Source organism: Bos indicus, chromosome 13 (genome assembly GCF_029378745.1).
Source record: "Bos indicus isolate NIAB-ARS_2022 breed Sahiwal x Tharparkar chromosome 13, NIAB-ARS_B.indTharparkar_mat_pri_1.0, whole genome shotgun sequence".
NCBI classification, from domain to species: domain Eukaryota; kingdom Metazoa; phylum Chordata; class Mammalia; order Artiodactyla; family Bovidae; genus Bos; species Bos indicus.
The window spans coordinates 62,025,154-62,047,300 of NC_091772.1; the positions used below are offsets into that span (position 1 = coordinate 62,025,154).

Consider the following 22,147-nt stretch of genomic DNA (forward strand, 5'->3'; position numbering starts at 1 on the left):
CCTGCCCCTGGCCATGCCACAGATGCAAGCACAGAAACGCTCCCGTTTCCTGTGCTGAGCACTTGACATGGAGTCTCTCTTCGCCTCCCCACAGCGACCCTGTGAGATGGGTCAGTCTCAGAGAAGAGGAAACTGAGGTTGAGAGTGACTTGTTTCAAGGTCATCTAGCTAGTGAGTCACAGCTCAGTGCAAACCTGGGGCCAGCCTGAGCTTCAAAGCCCAGCTCAGCAGCATGGCTTGAATGGCCTTGTCACGGATTTGAGGGTTATTGATTGGCCCACAATCATAATCCTAATTATAGCTCCTTTTTATTGAGGGCTTGATTATGCCCACCCCCTGTACAGATGCTTCTAGATTATAGAATATAGTATGCAGTATATGTAGTGTATACACATGGTATAGAACACGGTGTAGAAGGATATAAGTGAAGCCATGGCTATCATCATCCCATTTTACAGATGAGGAAACTGAGGCTCAGAGAAGGTAAGGGACCTGCCCAACCTGCACAGCAGTGTATGGCAGAGCCTGGACCCAGCCTCTGCCTTCACACTCTCCATTCCTCTGCTGACCGGCAGGGGCCTCCCATTCAGCACAAAACCCGTTGCCCCTCAGTCTACTCCTATCCCAGCCCCTAGATCTCCCCGAGAGGTCCTGCTCCCCAGGGAGCTTCCCGCCTGAACTCTCTGAGCCGCCTCCCCTCCCCTTGAGAGGTTAACAGCTGTCTGGTTTGAAGATCTTTGCACTGGAGTTGGGGGAGGGGGGCGGTTCTCCAAGGGACCCTGAGAAGGAGCTGCAGCCCCTACTCACTGGACTGTTTGTCAGGCCTGGTGTTATGCCATCTTCCCAGTACCCTCCAGGGTGTGGGTCATCACCCACTGATGCCTAAGTGGGCAGGAGATCAGAGTAGGCAAACCATTTGCCCTGAACCAGGAGCTGGTGGCAGAGCTGGGACCTGAATGCAGGTCTATTGGCCACCTTACCCTCTGGCCTTTCCTAGGGCTGCTCCATCCAGTGGAGAGCCCTTGTTGACTGGATGGAGCCCTCTTCACATCCTCATGCAAATGACATTTCTCATAACTCTCTCCTTCCATTTTCCCAACAACCCATAGGGGAGGGACAATCATCAGACCCATCTCTCAGATGAAGAAACTGAAGCACCACCAGGCAGTTACTTAGCTGGGTGCCCAGCACAGGCTGTGCCTTGGTTCACTGACCTGTAGAATGGGGTCATGACAGCTTCCTAAGGTGATTGGGGATGTGTGAGATTGTGGAAGCCTGGGGCTCATGGAGACATGCCCTCGGGATGCTCTTAGACAAGGCCGGAGGCCCGAGTGTGTTATTCTCAACCTGCCAGCATCCAGCGAGGGCCTGGCCTGCCAAAGGAAGGGCCGCGTGTCTCCTTGAACATTTCCTGAGCCTGGGGATGCTGAGAAAACGATGAGTCATCCACCAAGCACCAGCCTCCCAGGAGCCGGCCTCTGGTCCCAGCCGGGGCAGGGAAGGTTCCAAGCTGGGAAGGGGCCCCATGAACAGGATTACTCCCAAACTGTCCCCGCTGAGACCTGAGTCACCAGGTCTCCTCCGCAGCCTCCCACTGCCATTTGCTACCAACCTTGGGGACAGTTCTTGGGTTCTGCCCACCAGACCCTGCCTCTGGGTCATCACCCCGGATCTGTGGGTCTGCCTACATTCCTGGCTTCCTAAACGCCTCTCTCTCTACCCAAGAATACTGTGTCAACCATGACCATAGACCATCAAGCTTCCCTCCCCACAGCCCCATGTCACCCAGTCCCAGACACTCAACCTCTTGTCCCAAGGGAACCAGCCCCTCCTCTTTGCCCCAGGCCAGCCTTCTCTCTCCATGTCTCACTATATCCCAGCCTCCTATTTTACCATCTCTGTAACACATCTCCCTCTTGCCACAGTTTCCTGAGGCTCCTTCTAAAACCTGAAGCTGACCTCATCTCCCCTCTGCTTGAAAATCCTGCGAACCCCTAGGTCTCCTTGACGGTGACGCATTAGCTCCTCTGAGTGGCTTTCCAGATCCTTCTCTTCCATGTGACCCCAATTGATTTCACCAGCTAATCCCCCTCAGGATCCCCAAGTGGTTCTCCAGCGGATCTGACCATTCACCGCCCTCCTCCACCCACCACCCATCTGAAATGCTCTGTAGAACACGCTTCTCTGGGAGAGTGTCCCTGGTCCTCACACCCAATCTGCGCTGACCCTCCAAAACCTGTCCCACTCTAGCCCTTGCTCATGTTCTTACCCCCTGGAGGGAGCCTTCCCATGCTCTGTTCTTGCTGAATAATTTGGTTTGCCCCTCGAGGTCCAGCTTAAATGTCGCCTCCCCCAGGACTCCTTGGATGCCCACAAGAAGGCGGATGGTCTGAGCCTTGGGGCTCCTGAGGCCCTGAGTGCGGAAGGCCTGGGTGGTTCACAGACGCCCGCTCTAAGGCACCTGCTGCCCCCACAGTGGGGAAGCCCCTTAGTGGCAGGGGCCCTGGGGATACGGCAGTGAACCAAGCCAACTGGTCAGAGCTCATAGCCTTATGGGTAGAAAGATATTCAACGTGTAAACTCGTAAAATACATATGCAATGTCAGAGGCGGTAAGGGCTAGAGAGAAGAATGAAGCAGAAAGACAGTCCAAGGAACCTAAGGCGGCCCTGGCTGGGTGACCAGGGAGGGCTTTTCTGAGGAGGTGACGTTTGAGCAAAGATCTGAAAGAGGAGGGGGAGCAGCCATGCAGAGAACTAGGGGAAGAGTGTGCCAGGCTGGGGAAACAGCCAGTGCAACGGCCCTGGGGCAGGTTTGCAGTTGGTGGTTTTTAGAATCGCAAGGAGGTCAGTGTGGCTGACACTGAATGAGCAAGGGTGGGGCAGCGGGGCCAGATCACTTAGGCTTCAGAAAAGACTTTGGCTTTTGCTTTGAGTGAGATGGGAATCTGAAAGGGTTCAGAGCAGAGGAGGGAGAGCATCTGATTTGCGTTTTGCTTTTGCTGATTTTGCTGGCTGTGTGAGCCAGAGGGAATACAAGGGGGGCTGGAGAGGACCCAGGGAGCCCAGTGGGAAGGCTGATGCATCGCCAGGCTTGGACAAGCTGGAGGCTGTGGAGGTGGTGAGAGGGTACAACTTGAGATGCATTTTGAAGGCAGAACCAACTTGAGATGCATTTTGAAGGCAGAACCAACAGAATGTGCGATTTGGATGGGGAGGGAGGGGTGGTAAGAGAAAAGAGTCAAAATTGACGTGTGCCCTGAGCCTGGGAAGGGTGGAGCCCTGTGATGGGGAGGGCGGTGGGAGGAGCAAACGAGTGAGTGAGTGAATGAATGAATGAGTGAGTGAATCAATGAATGACCCCCTGCTTCGGAACCCGATGGGGTCACACTCAGCCTGGTGCTCTGTGGGAACTGGAGCTCCCCGCCTCCGCCTTAGTCTTCCCAGCAGCTCAGGAGCCCTGAGTCCAGTCAGAGTCTGGATGCTGAGGGAGTCATTGACCTTGTGGGAACAGGACAATTGTTCTCTCTCTGCCCCCGGCAACCTGCCCAGGCCGGGCCAGGGGAGTAGCTGTCTGACCCTCTGAGACAACGGGTGACTTGGCTCTCCCCTCCCCATGGTGACCCCTCATCTGGGGGCACCCTACCAAAGGTGAGAGGGTGAAGGTGTGGGCGACAGGGCGGGGCGGCATCTGTCTCCAGGGTCCAGACAGGGAGGAGGGCTGCCTCAAGCTCTGGACAGCTTTTGTAGGACCATGGTGAGCTTGGGGTGAGGAGGTGGGGAGAGCCAGGGCACCTGTGGTCTGAGAGGGTCAGACAGCCACAGAACCCAGGCCCTGCCACTTTCTCACTGCAGGGCTCAAGGAGGCTCCTGGGCCTCTCTGCTGCCAAGGTCTTGTCCACTTCATGGAATCCAGGGGAGATGAAATAGAGTGTCTGGCACATGGCAGGGGCTCGAGAACACGAGAGAGGTGCTCAGACCACTGCCCCACGGGGACAGTCACGACACCAGCCTCACTGTTTTCTCTGTAAGAGCCCAGAGCTCAGGTTCCTAGCCAAGGACTAAGGCAGGGCTCGGGGGAGTGTGTGGCCGGGGGCAGCGGGGCCGGGGCGGGGGCGGTCACTGAGAAGCCTCTGGGAAGCACATCCTTCTGCCTTTCTACCTGGCAGGTACCTCAAGGCCTGGGTAAAGCCCCCACTCTCGCCTCTCTAGCACCTCTCCTTGAGCTCTGGGATTGGACACCCCCAGCACCAGGAAGGAATTCAAAGGCAGGAGGGACCACAGGAGGCTTCCCTGTGCAACAACTAGGGAAACTGAGGCTCAGAGCAGGGCAGGAGCCAGTCAGGGCAGAGAAGGACCCTAAGCCTTCAAAACCCCAGCCCTAGGGGCTCATGCCACACCTATGGCCCTTGCCAAGACCTTGCTGACTTTTTAAAATTTATTTAACTGAAGGATAATTGCTTTACAGCATTTTCTGTAAAATTTGTTTTTCTGTCAAACCTCAACGTGAATCAGCCATAGGTGTACATACATCCCCTCCCTTTTGAACCTCCCTCCCATCTCCTCCCCATCCCACCCCTCTACTGCTGGTGTTTTGTGCAATTCAGTACAACATGAACCAGGCCCCAGTGGCACTGGAGACACAGAAATAACCCAGACACAATCTCCAGGGAACCAATAGCTGCCTTCCACCAACTACATGCCAGGGATTTGGCTTGGTATGTTATTTCCATGATCCAGTTTAATATCCGTGACATTTTATTACCATCCCCATATTTCAGATGAGGAAACTGAGGCTCAGGGAGATCACACAGCAGCTGACATTTCCTAAGACTTGCTATACTCTTTAAGCTCTATATGCATTAATGCATTCATCTTTGTTACAGTCCTATGAGGAAGATAGGATTATCAGCTCCATTTTACAGATGAGAAAACTAAGGCCAAATTGGTGGAAGGGCAGAGCTGGGATTTGAATCCAGGACCCTGTGGCTTGACACGCCAAGCCCTTCACTTCCCCTCTATGTCAGGGTGGGCCAGGGGCAGAAAGTGGACTCAGGAGTCCTTGTTCTAACAAGCCACCCACCTGGGTGGGCTCTCTCCCAGCTTTCTTCAGCTCCCTCTCTGGCTTTGGTACCCAGGGCCCAGGCCTGGCTTTGACTGAGGTTAGCAGAGTGACCTCCTGAAATGACAAACAGAGCCATTTCCAGTTTTCCAAGTCTCCTGGAAGTGGGACTTTGGAACCCATTTTCCAGATAAGTAAACTGAGGCTTGAAGAGGTCAAGCAGGCTCTTTGCCTGAGATCACATGGCAAGGAAGTGGGTGCTTTAGGATTCCACCAGTCCTGGCCCCCTCACTTCAAGTTCGGAACCCTCTCTCTCCCACCCTGCCCCCCATGGTGCTTGGCTTTGGGTGCCGGAAGTGCCACCATGGCCAAGGTCACAAACTTTCCCTGTCGCCCTTGTGGGGCAGGGGGTAGGGGAACAGGAGGAGGAGGAAGGCTGCTGGAAACAAGGAAGTGCTCTGGCCACTGTCGTGGGGACCGGGACATGGCCCCACCCCTTGTGTCCACTCCATCCCTCACACTTGGCTTCAGCAGCTGCTGAGACCCCAGGGGCAGCAGGGGCCAGGAGCACAGCGCCGGCTGACTTGGTTATAATGAAAACGCCCCGGCAGCTCCACACTGCCAAAGGACAGAGTGTTTTTCAGTAGGATCCTGAACATGTGGCATGCACACAGTCACACTTGTGGTCTGCCAATGCCCACACCCCAGGTGCTTGCACATCTGCCGACTCAGACACTCACAGTCACACACACTCACATGCAGTCTCTCCTCCACCTGTACGCACGCACGCGCGTGTGCACACACACACACATACACAAACACTGCCCCGGGCACACAAGCATCCCCAGCCTGCACAGGACAGGCACACGCACACTCACATCCACACAGCCACACTCCTGCACACATACCCACACGCACACACATGCTCTAGCCCAGGAGTGCTCACGCATGCTCACCATATTCAATCTGTCCACAACCTCCCAGGTAAAAGCTGGCTTGGAGAAGCCCAGGTTTACCTGAGGCTGGGTTGGACCCTTGACCTTTGTCCCTTGGCAGCCCCAGCCACAGCTCCCCCCCACCTCCCAGTCCTCCCCAGCAGTATTTCTGGGGTCCCAGTTGGGCCTCCTGACTCCCAGGCACTCAGAGATGGGAAGGCAGCCTGTAGGGACCATGAAAGAGAGGATGCTCATGCCAGGCCTCGCCCAAGGACAACTCCCCACCAGCAGAAGGTGACCCAGGATCCAGAAGAGAGGCCAAGGGAGGGTAGAGCCTGGTCCAAAAGGCTCCAAACTGAAGCCCCTCCCCCAGAGATCCCAAGACCACACTCACCCGAATCACCGTGGCTTCATAAACGAAATAGCCCACTCTGCCATTCGTGAGAAATCCAAAGAGGGCCTGTGTCATTGTCAACCTTCTCCCTGAAAGTCCCCCAGGACCCAGGACCACAGAGGCCTTCCTCCTCTTCTCCTCACCCCATATCCATCCTGTCGTGCCCCGGAGAAAGTCCCAGACAGCAGACACCGAGCCAGTCCTGCCTGAAGCGCCAGCCTTGTTACTATAGACATCTTGATGAGAGTCTTCTACACTAATTCAGACTAAAGTGTAATGGACTGAAAGCCTGTCATGAAAAGTCCTATGCTTTCAAAGCACATCAGGCTGTAAGACATCTCACAGAGGGTCAGAGTGGAGGGGTGTACAGGCAGTACCCGAACTCTGCCTGCCATGCCGGTGGTGTGGCCTTAGGGAAGTTCTGAACCTCCCTAAACCTGAGTTCACTCATCCGAGGGATGGCAGTGACAGCACCATCGACCTCTGGGCCGCGGTGAGAGCCTGACACACAGAGACAGGCACACAGTAGGTGACTCAGAAAGGTCACTGTGGTGACACTTCAGAGAAAAGTAGGAAATACTGAGGTGTTCGATGGAAGGTCGCACGTTACGCTGTGCTAAGTCAGAGGCCATTTCCCGCCTAGACCAGTGGCCGCAGGTGCCAAAGGTTTACACGAAAGCTCTGGGGAGAAAGGCTGAAGACTGTGAAAACGCTCTCCACTAAATGAACGTTGTCTGCAAACTGGGAAAAGACCACCATTAGTCAATTTGGCCCGCGGAACACCTGGGGTCTGGCTCACAGAAGCCGGGTGCTGAGAGTGGAGTTTGGCAATCTGGTGCTTCCCTCGGGGGAGGGGGCTTTAATGGGGGGATTCCTGGCATGTGACGGACCCCTAGAGAAGCCTCAGGGCAGTGCAGAGATCTGCGTTCCAGGCCTGGCTCCCCACCAACAGAGACTGCCTCGCTCGGGGCATCAGTTTTCCCATCCGGAAGATGGTAGAACTGGGCAGAGAACCTCTATCTGTAAGGAATCTGGGGGTTCTCCAGTCCTGGGAGCTGACAGATGGCCTGGGGCCCCACCCCAGACATAACCTGTGGGCCTCGCAGGCCCCTAGGACAGCCCCATTCCTAGAGACCAGAGGAAAAGGGTTGGTTCACTCTGCGGCCGAGGCTGGAACGGAGTCGGGGGTCTCGCCTCCAAGGGGCTTGCTTCCCTCTCTTGGCAGCCCACTGAGACCAGAGCAGCCCAAATGCAAGAAATTATAAATCCAAACCAGGCTTTGCCCAGTCAGGAGGCCCGGCTGGCTCTTGTCACAGAAAAATCTTGTCCCCAGGAGCGCCCCGTGCTGCTGCCCAGTAGAGAACTCCGCCCTCCTCCCCTCAGCCTTCAGCCTCCGCCTCCACTTCTATTTCCTGTGACAACCTGCAAACTGAAGTCCAACTTGTCTGTCTCTCCCCCCACTCTCCACGCCCAGGCTTCTGCTTGACCCCCGCCCCACCCCACCCCACCCCACCCTGCAAGCGGGGCCCCAGCTGCAAGAGGCCCCGGCCGAGTGTAATTCCCCGCACCCTCCTCTCCACCCTGGGCCCGTCCGGACAGATTAAGCCTTTGTCACACACACCCAGAAAAGCTCAGGGCCAGATGGGACGGGACAAGCGGTGTCAGATCATCGACCCTCCACGGCCAGGACTAGGAAGGGCCCTGACCGCAGCACCACATATGGCTGTGAGAGGAGGAAAGGGGGCCCCCCGCGGGGGACGGCCAGAGAGCAACAAGGACGCGAGATGAAACACCATGGCCACCCTGGGGACCCAAGCCCACACAGAAGCGCAGGGGACCCTTGTTCCACGGCTGGGTGACACAACTCCCACACCCCCTCTTTGCTAAAATTGTTCTGCCTGCCTGCTGGCCCTCCCCTGAAGCTTCTGTGGGCTTCTTGACCAGATCCTGGGCTATCCCCACCTCCCCCACCAGCTGGTGCCCAGGGAGCAGGCTCAGAGTCCAACCCGCTCCAATGCCCCAGGGCCCCCACAAGGCCTGTGGATGCTAGACAAATGTCTCACACAAAGGTTTGTGGCCCAATGACCTTCACAAAAACCCACCCAGGACAAACGACAGGATCTCTTCCAACTGACATCAGAAGCAATGATAACTTTAACTCTGTGTGTCATGTGTGTGCGTGTGTGTGTATGTGTGTGTGGTGTGTGTAAGCCAGTGAAGGTAGGGGATGTCCTCTGCACCTTTCAAAGATGGGCCCATTCAGTTCCTCCCAGGAAGAGGCCATGGCTGCCCCAGAATTCCCAGCAGGACTTGTTCCTCTTAGATCAATGAAAAGGAAAATGGAACTGTAAAAATAATAACTGAGCCCCAGGAAGGCACTTGGAGCTGGGGGTGGCAGGACTAAGGGCATCTCCTGTGGCTGGCTCCGGATGGTTGAGTGAGTGGCAGGTAACTAACAGGCTCTCTGGGGACCCCTGGGCCAGGCAGGTGGGTGTGGGTAGCTTGAGGGCACGTCTGTTGTGTTCGTAGTCCCCCTGGTAGCCCGGGCTGGGAGGCCTGGGTTCCCTTTCTCTGCCTCCCAGGCAGGTGGTCCCTCGGGAGGGCTTATTATTGGTCTGGGAGTCCGGGTGGAGTCTTTCCAGGCTCCTGCTGCCAGGCAAGGCGGGTCAGGGTGGGCTTTGCAGAGGATCTGAAGGCTGGCAGGACCTGGGGTCCAGGCGGAGCACCCAATTTCTGTATGTGGCCTGGGCAGGTGTGTGTCCCACTTGCTCCCCCTTGACAGCTGTGGGGCTATAGGGGCAAGGGGACTGTGCTCATTCCCTAGGGGAGAGGTCGACCAGCTCAGAGAACCAGTGAGCTAGCTGCCAGGCCTGAGGGCCACCTGCTCCCAAACTCCAGGAGTGGGTGGAGTGGGGGCTCCTGCCTCAGACAGAAGGAGGTCGGGCCAAGATGCCCAGCTCCCTGGGGAGGGATAACAGGGATGGGGTGGGGGTGAGGGGCACCAACTGACCTGGGAAGCCTGGATGGCTCAGGGCAATGACCCAGGGTAGGGAGCGCAGACCCAGCCAACCATCTGGTGGGTCACTGACCTCGAAAAAACCACACTTAGGCTGGGGACACTAGCCCAAGATGGAGGAGAACCGAGGCGGGGTACGCAACTGCCAGAGAGAGAGCTGACCTAGGCAGGGGAGAGGCAAGGACCCCTACTCCCTGGTATGGACAAGTGGGCATCAGTTTGGGCTCCCTGACCCGATCGGGTAGGAGACAATGACCCAGGCTCCCGGGGTTTGGCAGAGAGCACTGATTTAGGCGGGGAGGTCCCGACTCTGGCGGGGTGGGACCCTGACCTAGACTCCCCCGCCGGGAATCCGGCCCCGGCGCGCCCCCCTCGGCCCGGCCCCCAGGCTCGGGTCCGGCCGGAGGCGGCAGCGGGCGCAGATGGGCGGCCGGCGGCCGCAGTGGCGGCGGCGCGGTTATCAGCGCTCCTCGCAGATGGGCCGCCCGCCCTCCGCGCTCGCGGCTCCCCACTCCCCGCGGCCTGCAGCCCCGTCCCCTGGGCGCGGGGCGGGTGGCGGGGAGGCGCCTCTGGATCCACTCCCCGGCCCCCGCCTCCCTCCCTCGCGGCCCCCTCACCCCGCGGGCCCGGCCCGGGCGGCCGCCGGAGGGGGAGGGGGAGGGGACAAGTGCACTTTTCGTAACGACCGAATCAATTGTGTGTGAAGAGCCCGCTCCGGCCGGGGACGGGGCTGAGCGCGGGGCGGGCGGGCCGGACGGGGGAGGAGCGCGGAGGGGGGAGCGGGGGAGCGAGGGAGGGAGGGAGGGAGGCCGGCGCGGGGCCGCCCCGCTCGCTCGCTCGGGCCGGGCGAGGCCGGGGAGGGAGCGAGGGGGGCAGGGAGGGAGGCCGGCCTGGCCCGGCCGGGCCGGGGGCTGAACGCACTAACGGAGGGTCTCCGCCACGGAAAGTTCAAAGCTCAGCAGCGCCCGGGCAGCAGCCGGCCCCCCCAGCCCCCACCCGCTGCAGAACAATGAGGTCCCGGCGGGGGAGCCGCGGGGCCCGCGCCGCACGCCCTCTCCAGGGCGCCCCGGGCCGGAGGGGACGCCCCCGCCCGGCCGCCCGCCTCCTCCCTCTCGGCGGCTGCGGTTCCCCGCCCCCTCCCCCACGCCACCCCGCCCGGACCCGGGCCGGCCCCGGGGACGGGGGAGGGGAGGGGAGGGATAGGTCAGGCCGCCCCCGTCCCAGGGAGGGGGGGAGCTAGGGGCCCGGGGGGCGGAGGGGGCGCCCCACCCACCCGCGGGAGGCGGCTGCTGCGCCAGGCTGCGGCTCGGGCTGCCCCTCCCCGGGCCAGCCCCGGGTGGGGTCGGGGAGACGGTGCCCGGGCGGGCCCCCTCCCCTGGCGCTGGGAAGCCGAGCGGACTCCCCGTCCCGTGGCTCCCCTGCCCCCCTCTCCCGCGGCACCACCCTCCACACACACACACACACACAGACACACACACACACCCCACACCACCCAGCCGGCCCGGGGGCGGGAGCGCGGGGCGCCCGGGACAGGCAGCCCCGGGGCGGGCGGGGGGAGGCTTGGGCTTCGGAGCAGCCGCCTGCTGGCGGGGGGAGGGGACGGGAGGACGGAACATGCTGGGGTGAGCAGCCCGGGACAGCCCGCTCGGCACGGCCACGGCCCGGGCAGCAGCGCAGAGGGGGCAGGGACGCCCCGAACCCGGAGCGCTGCCCCGGGCGGGCTGGGGCGAGCGGGCGAGCAGGGACGCGGGCGCCCCGGGCGGGCCAGACCCGCGGACCACCTCGGGGATACACGTTCGGACACACATCCACACCCCCACCCCGCCCCCGCCCGCCCGCCCCGAGCCCCGCGGCGGGACCGGCCCGCGGCCGCCTCGCGCGCACTCACCGAGCCCGTCTTGACCGGCACATACACCACTTGGCCCATCTTGGGTTCCCGGCCGCTGCCCAGGCGGAAGCCCTTGGAGCGCACCCAGAACTGGAACTTGCCTTTCTCGCCGGCTGCCGGGCCGCTACCCGCGGCGGTCCCGCCGCCGCCCTGCAGGACCTCGGCGATCCGCTGGTATTTACTGCGTGTCACCGTCTTGGTTTTGGCCGAGTCGCCGTAGGTGCGCAGGCACCAGTCCCGGAACTGGCGGCCCAGCTCCGAGTCCCCGGGGCTGCGCTCGCGCTCCCAGCCCCCGCGCAGCAGCAGCGTCGGCTTCGGCATCCTCCCGCCGCGCCCGGCGCCCTCGGGGGCGGGCCGGCCGCCGGGCCGCCCGGTGCCGGGACTGGGCTGGGCTGGGCCGAGCCGAGCCGGGGCGCGCCGCGGCCCCGGCTGTCCCGCGGTGTGGCTCCGGCGCGGAGGCTTGATGGGCACGGGCGGCGGCCGGACGCGCGGGGCTGCGGCGCGCTCTGTCCTGCTCGGGCGGCGGCGGCGGCGGCGGCGTTGGCGGCGGCGGCTCCGGCTCGCCTCCTGCTCCGCCTCCTCCTCCCCCCCGGCCGGGATGCAGGAGCGATGGAGGCAGCTCCGGGCCCGGAGGTGCAGAGGGGGCGGGCCGCCCCGCGGGCGGCCGGGGGAGGCGGGAGGCGGGGAGCGGCCCCGGGCGCGGGGAGCGAGACCGAGCTCGGGCGCGGGCGGCGGCGGCGGCGGCTGTCAGCTCGCGCGGCTCATCCTGCTCCTGCTCGGGCTCCCGCTGCCGCTGCTCTTCCTCCTCCTCCTCTTCCTCCCGCGCCCGCCTCCACCACGCCGCGGGATCCCACCTGTTAGAGCGGCGCAGCCTTCGCCGCCGCCCCCCACCCCCCGCGCGCCCGCCCGCCCGCCCGCGGGGCCCAGCCCCCGCCCCGGCCCGGCCCCTGGGGGCGCGGGGGCCGGCGCGCCCGCAGCCGCCGGGAGGGCAGGAGCCGCAGGCGCACAGTGCCCAGCCCAGGGACCGAGTTCCCTCCTGTCGGGCCTGGCCCCGAGCCTCGCAGGCCGCGCTCCGCCGGGCGGGGAGAAGGGCGCAGACCCCGCCCGGCCACCGGCGTCCCTGCCTCTCCAGTCGGCCCCGCCCGATTTTAGCCCGGCGCGGGTGGGACCGGGCAGGGCCCCTATCCCTTCTCCCAGCAACTGGCCTGACCTCTCCGGTGCGAGCTCGGCGCCAGAGGATCAGTGTTCCCCTGGGGAACCCCAAACCGCCAGCCTTCAGGGGGCCCCCAAACTTCCTCCCCTCTCGCCTCACCCGAATTCCCCGAAGTTTGGCCAGCCTTGCTCCTGCTAACCCCACCGCTCTGGGACTGCCTTAGGCCCCAGAGAAGTCATCAACATTGACCAGTGGCCTCACTTAGGCTGGCCTCTCACCAAGGTTCGGGGCAACGCTCAACACACCCACAAATTCATCTCGAGACACCCGGCCTTCCCGGGAGCACAGTGGCCTAGAATCACTGGCTGAGTAAACTCAGGTGGATCTGCCAGCCGCCTCCTCCCTGGGCAGGACTGACCTTGGGTAGGGCCAGCCCCCTCCCCCTTCACGAGATAATAACATAAATAAAGGCACAGGTCAACTCCTGGGCTTTCAGCCCTCCTTTCTTAACAGGCATGAGAAATTACTGAGCTTCTTTTCCTGTTCTTCCTGGGGTCCACCTCCCGTGTCCCCAGGCCACTCCTGCAGGCAAGTCACCACCAAGCCTGAGTCCCCAATTTTACCCAGTGCAGGACCATTTTCTGCCTAGGAACTACTGGCTACCCTCATCCCAAGGTTCCCTGCCCTGGTATCTACAGATTGCCAGGTCCAGGCAACTCTGAGAGGCAAAGGCGACTGGCTCATTTCACAGATGAAGGCCTGGGACTTGGAGAGGTGGCCTGACCTGGTCAAGGTCATGCAGGGAGGAGAGGAGGGTTCTGACTCAGGTCTGTGTGGCTCCTGCTGCCACATGACACATGAAGTCTCCTCCTGACGTCCCCCTGGGAGGGATCCCCACACTGTATGTGGCTGCCTCATGCTCCCCAGTAGACTGGGAGCTCCAGGTGCTCAGGGTTCATGTCTGTCTCATCGGTAGACCCCAGGCCTTAGCACAGCCCCTGGCACACAGTAGGTGCCAATAACTGCTGAAAGAACCCAAGAGGTCTTCCTAGTCCCAACCTCTCTCAGTATTTCACATAGATGTATTTTTAGATAATTTACATTTCTGTGTTACTTTATATATACCAACAACTCCACACTCATTTTTCCTCTTTATCTTCCTAAGAACTCTATTTGGTTCCATACTGGCATGCCCATTTTTCAGAGATGACCACTGGGGCTCAGAGAGGGCAACACACCAGGCAAAGGCCACGCAGCCCCCTACCCCCTCAGTGGGGAGGGGCTTCTGCATGATTTGGAAGCCCATGCCCTGACTTTTCCAGTATATCCCTTGGCGCATACCCCCACCATTGACTCCCTTCCTAAGAACAATGGTGCTTTAGCCTAGCTACGCCAATGCTCACTTTCAGCAGTGGTGCCCTGGTGCCGAGGTAGTGGGCCGCCCTGTTTGCGCCTTGTCTGTGTCTATTCCAAGACACACCAATAACCAGTAAGCCAGACCACCTCTCTATGCAGCCTGGGTCTGCCTGCCTTCCAGAACCTGAAAACCTGATTGTTAACCTTGGGCTGCATTCTAGGGTGGCAGTGTAGTATGATGAAAAGAATATAGGTTTCAGGGAGTCAAACAGACTTGAGGTTGAATCCTGACTGCCATTTGCTGTGGCATTCTTCGTGCCCACAGATCCCAGTTGACTGCTTCCCACCTGAATTAGCCCATCAGTTGACCCTTTGCTGGGTGACCTCTGGCAGGTCACTGAACCCCAACTTCATCATCTGTATAATAGACTGTAAAGGTTCAGCAGAATAAAGTATATGAGAGAGCCTGATATATATAACAGGTGCCCAATAAATGCCATTTTCACCTCCATGGAGGTTGTGAAGTATTCAAAGAGGAAGGCAAACTTTGTTAATACATTTTGTGTTTCATTCAGTCAACAAACTTTTCTTGAGCAGCCACTATAAACCAGATGCTGGGGATGTAGCCAAGGGATCTCCAAGGTCCTTGTCCTCTCAGAGCTTACTGATGGGCGGGGAGGAGGGTCACTGAACTATCAATTATTATAGCTTAGGGTAAGGGCCGGGCCTTCCTCTGTGGCTCAGTGATAAAGAATCTGCCTGCAGTGCAGGAGTCACAGGAGATGCAGGTTTAATCCCTGGGTTGGGAAGATCCCCTGGAGGAGGGCATGGCCCACTCCAGTATTCTTGCCCTGGAGAATCCCTGGTGGGCTATAGTCCATAAGGTTGCAAAGAGTTGGGCACGACTGAAGCAACCTAGCACATATGTAGCTTAAGGGCCATGATGGAAATAGCAAGTCGTGATAGCAAATAAGAGACAAGAGGGACTGCTATTCTTGGGGGCCAGGAAAGTCTCCTTTGGGAAGGTAGATTTGAGCAGTGACATAAATGGCAAGGAGCCAGCTATGTTATGTTCCGAGGGAAGAACATTCCAGGGAGAGGGAACAGCATATGCAAAGGGCCTGGGGTGGGAAAGAGATTGCTCTTTTCCAGAAGTTGAAAGGAGGCCAGTGTGGTACTGTGAAGTGAGTGAGGAGGGGCTGGAAGGCAGGAGACCACGGGATAAACATTGGATTGCAGTCTAGATGTGATGGGAAGTCACTGGTGAGTTTTAAACAGGAGAGAGACTGAGGAGTACTCGAGCGGAGTGGAGGGCCGCTATGGGGACCCAGGGATCTGTTTTCTGGGAGCTTGGAGGTCAGAGGCCTTGGTTTCTCCTCCCATGTGTCAGCTCACTTTACAGCAAGCACTTCTCAGCCTCTTGCCCCAAAGGGTGCTGGGAAAAGATTGGAGATGGCTGAGCCAAGGATGAGAATGGCCTCCTGCAGCCCATCTCCACTTGTGCAGAAGTAGGTCCCTGATCGTGTCAGTAGCATCTGTTAGCAGGGATCCTGCCCCATAGCATACTGGGTGGAAGGTAAGTTTCTCTTGGGGAAGAACAGGGCAGTGAATGGGCAGTCATGGTCCTAGGGGGAAAACTGTTCCTCCTTTCTTCCCATTCCAGATAGCTGCCAAAAGGACAAAGTAGGCTGCCCCATTATTTGTAGGTTATTGGATCCCTGGGTTTTTTTTTTTTTAACCCTTAATCCAGATGTCCAGTGGAGGGTAGGACTGAAGGAGTCCAGACCCCCAGGGTTCATGTCCACTTCCAATACTGACAGTAATGTACTGGGTCACAGGAGGTTAAGTGAGAAAGGGTCTGCAGAGAGTATACAGTTTCAACCCTGCCTTTTACAGATGGGTAAACTGAGTCCCACAGAAGGGAAGAGGCTCAGGGCTACTGGCAGAGCAGGGCATCTGGCTTTTGCCTGGTTTAGCCCAGATCACCTACTTTTCACTGAGCTCTGACTCTGGGCCCAGATGAATGGGAATGCCTGTAACTCAGAGGTGAGGTGGCCCCCACCCAGCCAGGGGTAGGGCGGAGTTCCAGGCCTGGGTAGGGCAGAATGACTCAGGCCCCCACAGAGGCCTGACCACCAGAGGCTAGGAGGAGCAGGAGGTCCTGGGTCCTTGGCATGTGGTGTGGGGTGGCTTCCACTGTCAGGCCCTGGTGCCACTTGCATCAAGGACTATGCCGCCACTCAAACCCCGACTCCCAAGCGTCTCCCCCTGTGGTCTGCTTGGCCACGGTGACCTGCTGCCTCAGGTCTACTCCACCCAGAAAGGCTTCCTGACCCCTCAGTTTGGTTCAGGGGCTTCCATGTCTGCTTATAGACCCCTGGGCTTTCTCCATCCTGGCTTTGATCATGAAAGCCTGGGTACCTGTACCCACCAGTGCCCAGCATGGGGGCCAAAGTTTAATAATGATGAAAGAAATGAGAGAATGAAGAAATGAATGAGTGGGTTAGTTCTCGAAATGTGCATCTCAGATGGACAACTACAGCATTTCCCACCACTCTACTCTGCCTCCCCTATAATCAATCAGTCTATTAGCATTTAGTGTGCTCCTCCTAGAAGGCTCTTTTGTTGAGTGACCTGATGTAGGTGCCTTGATTTCTCTAAGCCTTGGTTTGCAAAACCAGTAAAGTGGGGATAATGATCATACCTAACTCACGGGGCTGTTGTGAGAATAAGCCCTCAGTGAATGTTAGCTCCATTTATCACCACGTCCATCTGTCCTTCATTCGGATGTTTGTTTGAGTGGCCTCTGTGTGTCAGATGCCATGCCTGGCCTCGGGATCACAGCCGTAAACAAGATGGACCTGGCCCCAGCCCTCATGATGTTCAGGGACCAGCTGCCTTTGAAAAGATCAGGACAAATGGGTTGAGAACTAGAGGACAAAAAGCTGCCGTAACACATGAAGGGGGCTCAGATGAGCATCTTCTGAGAAACCCTGCCTAAGGGTTCCTTGGATGGAGGTGCTCAGAGCAAAGACGGGGGAAGGAGGAAAATGTCTCCACACCTACAGTGGCCTCGGCTGTGGAACCACACCCGAGTGGGAAACATTGACTCACCTCGCAGAGGTAAGGAACCCTTGAGCCCAGCATCTCCTATTCTGCAAAATAAAGCATAAAGAGATAAGGATTTCATTCAAATGCCACTGCCCCAGTAGAGCCCTCCTTGACCACCCTTTCAAAAATAGTTTCCAGTGTCTCTCTATCCCCTGCGCTGCTTTATTCAACTTCATAGCCTTGGCACCATCTTCTATTATAATGTGTATTAATTTGTTTCTTCTATTATAATGTGTATTTATTATAACGTGTGTTTATCTGTTTCTCGTACACTGCAATGTATGTATCAAAAAGGCGGGAATTTTGTCTTGTGACCGTAGTATCTCCAATTCTCAGAACAGCCTGGCAGATAGTAGGTGTTCAACACATGTTTATTGAATAAATGAGTGAATGAAGAAACCCTAAATGTGTGTGTGTGTATTTGTATTCACATGCATCATAAATAAAATGCATAATGAGAGCCAGGAAGAGTTATGTTGAATTGAAAAGGAAGGAGGCTTTTCTTTCTGTTGCTAATTTTGTCTATTGCAAGTTACCTTCCTTCACTGAGCCTCAGTCTCCTCATCCATGAAATGGAGCTAGTACCTACTTCACAACATCATTGTGGGATGTCAATCAAATGTGGTGCCAAGTCCCCAGATGGGACCAGGCACACAGTACGTGCCCGTAGGGCGTCTGTTATTCTGATGGAGCCCTTAGTGGAGGAGGCTCCTGAAGGGGGATCCCCAAGGCCTGAGCCTTCCCATAGGACGCAGAAGAAGCTGACACTGGATCTGTCCCGTCACCTGAACTCGTCGGTAATTTATTGATGCTGGATGCTGGCACCTAGCAGCTTGCCGGGTCAGCCTCAGGGAGCAGGTGTGGAGACATCAGGACCTACACTCAGCCTCACCCAGGAACAGCAGGGTGGGAAGAGTGCATCTGCCCAGGAAAACTGATAGCTCAGTCCTTATAAATCCCTTACTATGTGCTAGGCACTGGGGGACTAGGGAAAAAACCCAAGTGTGTTCCCTGCCTGACCAGAGCTGATAGAGGGTGTTGTTGTTGTTCAGTCACTAAGTCGTATCCGACTCTTTGCGATCCCATGGATGGCAGCACGCCAAGCTTCTCTGTCCCCTGTCTCCCAGAGTTTGTTCAAGTTCATGTCCATTGAGTCGATGATGCTATCTAACCATATCATCCTCTGCCACCCTCTTCTTTTCCCTTCAATCTTTCCCAGCATCAGGGTCCTCACCTTGACAGAGGGCAAGAGAGACATAATTCATAATTTGAACACCCACAAAAATAGTGACAGCTGATGAGGGCCTACCATATGCCAGGAACTTTATACACATAAGCACATTTAAGCCTCATATGAATAGACCTTGAACAGATTCTACAGGTCAGAAAATGTCACCAAGGGGAGGTAGGATGATGAACTCAAGCTCACATGGCTAGCTAGTGGTGGCAGTCTGAACCCAGATATGATTGGCTCCAAAGCCCACACATATGTTACCACCATTCTGCCCACCTCGGGCTGGCTGGACTAAGAGGCATATAAACAAAAACCCTAAATAAGGAGCTCTAGGAGGTCAAGGTGAGCAAAGGTCCATCCCGCTAAGCTTCCTGGAGATCCCTTCTTTTAACTGGCCTTCAGAAAGTGAAAAGTGAAAGTGAAAGTCACTCAGTCCAGCCCAACTGTTTGTAACCTCATGTACCATACAGTTCATGGAATTCTCCAGGCCGGAACACTGGAGTGGGTAGCCTTTCCCTTCTCCAGGGGATCTTCCCAAACCAGGGATTGAACCCAGGTCTCCTTCACTGCAGGTGGTTTCTTTACCAGCTGAGCCACAAGGGAAGCCCTTTAGAAGCTGAGTGAAAATACCAGAGGAGGGTGAAACTTAGGGTAGGGAGACAGTCAGAGCAAAAGTTTGAAGGTGGAAAAGGGAGTGACGGGTTTGGAGTGTGTGTGGTGTGCAGGCCCACTTGCGAGAGCAGAGGGCCTATTAGGGGCAGTGGGTGTGCAGTGCTTTGAATGCCTGGCCACCTCCGGCCTCCCTCGGTGGGCCACGAAGAACCTGGGAGTTGTACAGTGATAAAGCCACCATTTCCTGTTGACCTGTGTATGCTAAGAGGCCTGGCCTTCAAGGACCTGTAACACCTGGTTCAGCCTCACCTGCCTTCCCCCCGTACCAGCCCTTGGGTCCGGCACACTCACCGACTCCAGAACACATCTTGTTGGCTCTCACCTCCATACCTGTGTTCTCCCAGATCCCAACTCCCGCATCCTACCCACTGGTCAGGCCTCACACCTACGTCTGCTTCCTCCAGGAAGCCTGCCCTGACCACACCAACCCTTGGTGATATGCCTCAGCCTCAGAGACCTGGGCTGAGCAAGGGCCCATCCTCTGCTAAAAGCCATAAACAGTCACCAACCATAGTGCTCGGCTGGTGCCTTCATCTGCCTAGCATCATTCTTCCCCTGGTAATCCGAAATGCCTTTGAGAAACTGCCCCTTCCCCTTCTTTAGAGCAGTAGCTAGAGCAGGACAGGCCTGAACCCTGGCCATCAAAAACATCCCCTCACCATGACCACTGTGATGGTGGCCATGTTTCTGATCTTATTTGAGCCCCTTGATTCAGTCATGCCTGAAGGCCCTTTGTATTTTTCACTTAGGTCTCTTTGGGCTGGATTGCAACCAGCCAAAGATCCTTGTCAGAGTGAACCCAGGGTTCAATCCCTGGGTTGGAAAGAACTCCTGAAGAAGGAAATGGCAACCCACTCCAGTATTCTTGCATGGAGAATCCCATGAACAGAGGATCCTGGCAAGTCCATAGGATCGCAAAGAGTTGGACACAGTTGAGCAACTGAGCATGCAAGACTTCTCAGACCCTTTTATCTGCTATTGGGCACTATAAGCCTATGCGCCAGCTTGCTCCATTTCAGGAGTGAGGAAACTGAGACCCAGAGAAGGACAAGGACTCATTCAGGCAGTTGACAGCAGAACTGAGCCCAGGGTCCCGGCCCCTGCCCCCACCCCGACCCAGTATTCTCCCGTCTACACCTCAGGCCCCTTCTAGAAACAAGTCACCTCTATAGTGGAATGTCAGGAGCAAGGGCTCCTCCTCTTGCCAGTTGTGTGGCCTTGGCCAAATGACTTAACCTCTCTGAGTTTCAGTTTTCTCATCCATCAGTGAGAAAGTGCCTACCTCATGAGGTTCCTGTGAAGGTTCAAGTCCACTCAGGAACACTTAGCACAGCGCATAGTAGGCCCTCAGTAAATTGCGACCAGCACCTCAGTGGCTTCAGCTTCCTCAGGAAATACTGGGTACACCGAGCCCTGACATCTTTGGGGAGTTGTGGGTCTCTCTAGAGAAAGATGCCAACACAATGCTAGGTCTGGGCTGGGCTCACCTCCACAGGGTTCAAATCTGGGTCTCAGCATGGGGTCTGCTCATCTGGATGCCCAGGTGTCAGGCCTTCCTCCTCCCTGATTTGAAAAGAGGCGCTTTTTATTTAGAGGAATTCCACCCCCCGCCCCCCATTTCATATTGGCTCTATAAGCTGGATTTTGTTGAGTGGTTTCTGACAAGCAAGTCGACCAGGCACGTGAACGGAGGAAATGCAAGGCTGCTTCTGGCCACGGGGGTGGATCCAAGGCCTTGAGTTCGGCTGCTCGCTGGCCACGAGCTCAGGCCCTGGGCAGCTGCATCCTGGGGAGGGTGTGTGTGTCCTTGGGGGAGATCCAGAAGGACTTCTTCCCCAGGGAATTCTTTCCAGAGGTTTCCCACAAACTGCCCTTAGAGGAAAGGCCCCTCTGGCATAGGGACCTGGCTCCCTTTGTCCTCCAGCCAGCCTGTACCGCCTGGATTCAGATTTATGGTGGCCAGGGGCTGTCCCCGAGTGTCCTACCCCAGATCAGGTCTCCCAAGTTGACAGTCAAGTGTTTCTCCAAGTCACAGTGTTTCTACATATCTTCAGCCACCAAACAAGGGGCGACTGACACAGTAAAGCAGGAGAGATTTCAGTTAGACAGCAAGAAGGACTTCCTCCCTGCCAGATGGCTCAAACGAGCTATGCACGACCTTGGAAAGAGCACTTAATTAGAAAGCAAGACAGCTTTGTTACTGTGGAACTTTAGGTCAGTGCCTAAATTTCTCCTTCCCTTGGTTTGCTCATCGATAGAATGGGGATCAGAATTTCTGTTCACCCTGCCTCCACGTCTTCTAATGAGACAGTGGAATGAGGCCTTGAGGGCAGTGGCAGGGGGTTGGATCAAATGACCTCCATAGGTTCCTTTTCCTTTCTTTTTGGGAAGGAATTCCCAAGGCTGCGGCCCTGGCCTTAGGCCCAGGGACCAGGTGGTGAAGTGTGTGTGTGTGTGTGTGTGTGTGCACGCGCGCACACACACATGAACAGGACTCTCGGTCACGTAGTAGGTGCTGAGTAAACGTTTGGTTTTCTCTCACTTGTCATGGGCCGGTCTCCAGATACAGAAAGAGCCCTGGGGAAATGTCAGGAAGCCCAAATTCTAACCCTGGTTGCTTTGACCTTGGCCATGTCCCTTACCCAACTGACTTTCCATTTCCCCATTTGTACCAGGAGGACTTCGGATGGTTTCCAAGACCCCTTCTCTCCTGAAACCATGAAACTCATGACTGACCCAGGGAGGTCTGACTCCTGCCCCCTCATCTTCCCCACCAGCCATCCCTCGGGGGTTCGGATGCACTGACGTTCCTTTGCTTCCTTGAATTTGTCAGGACCTTGGGAACAGCCTTAGGCCCCTCTCACAAGTTCTGTGACTCTGGATGTTTCACCCAAGGGTCTCTGCCCAAACCCTTCCTCTCTTGCCACAAATTCACCTCCAACTCATCCTTACAGCTCTCAGCTCAATCATCATGTCCTGATGACCCTGCTGTCCCTAAGATTCTCCTCCATGACTCACTCTCCTGGGGGACCCCTCTGCACCCCTTCTTTATAACACTTAACCGCCTGTACCTCTCACGTTTATGCGGTTTCTTTATTGGTATCTGTTCCCCCCGCCCAAGACTGTGAATTCTATGAAGACGGGAACTGGCTGGGTCTCAGTCACCACCGTGTCTGGGTGCCTCAGCACCGAATAGATGCTCGAAGAATGAATGGAACTGAATGAATGGATGGGTGACCTCCTCCATTCTTGGTCAGGGGCTGAGCGGCTGACAGGCCCTACCTGCAGAAGATGGGCTGGGGGTATACCGAAAGCCCCTCACACCCAC

General features: G+C 57.3%; 1 protein-coding gene across 2 annotated transcripts in view; it reads right to left on the minus strand.

Moving 5' to 3' along the window:
- NOL4L (nucleolar protein 4 like) overlaps positions 1-11,742 on the minus strand; it is a 131,258-nt gene extending 119,516 nt beyond the window's left edge. For both annotated transcript variants that reach the window (XM_070801488.1, XM_070801487.1), the window contains exon 1: positions 11,294-11,742. In XM_070801488.1, the coding sequence (XP_070657589.1) occupies positions 11,294-11,614 (321 nt within the window). In that variant the 5' untranslated portion in view covers positions 11,615-11,742. The remainder of the gene's footprint in view (positions 1-11,293) is intronic.
- Positions 11,743-22,147: the final 10,405 nt, after the last annotated feature.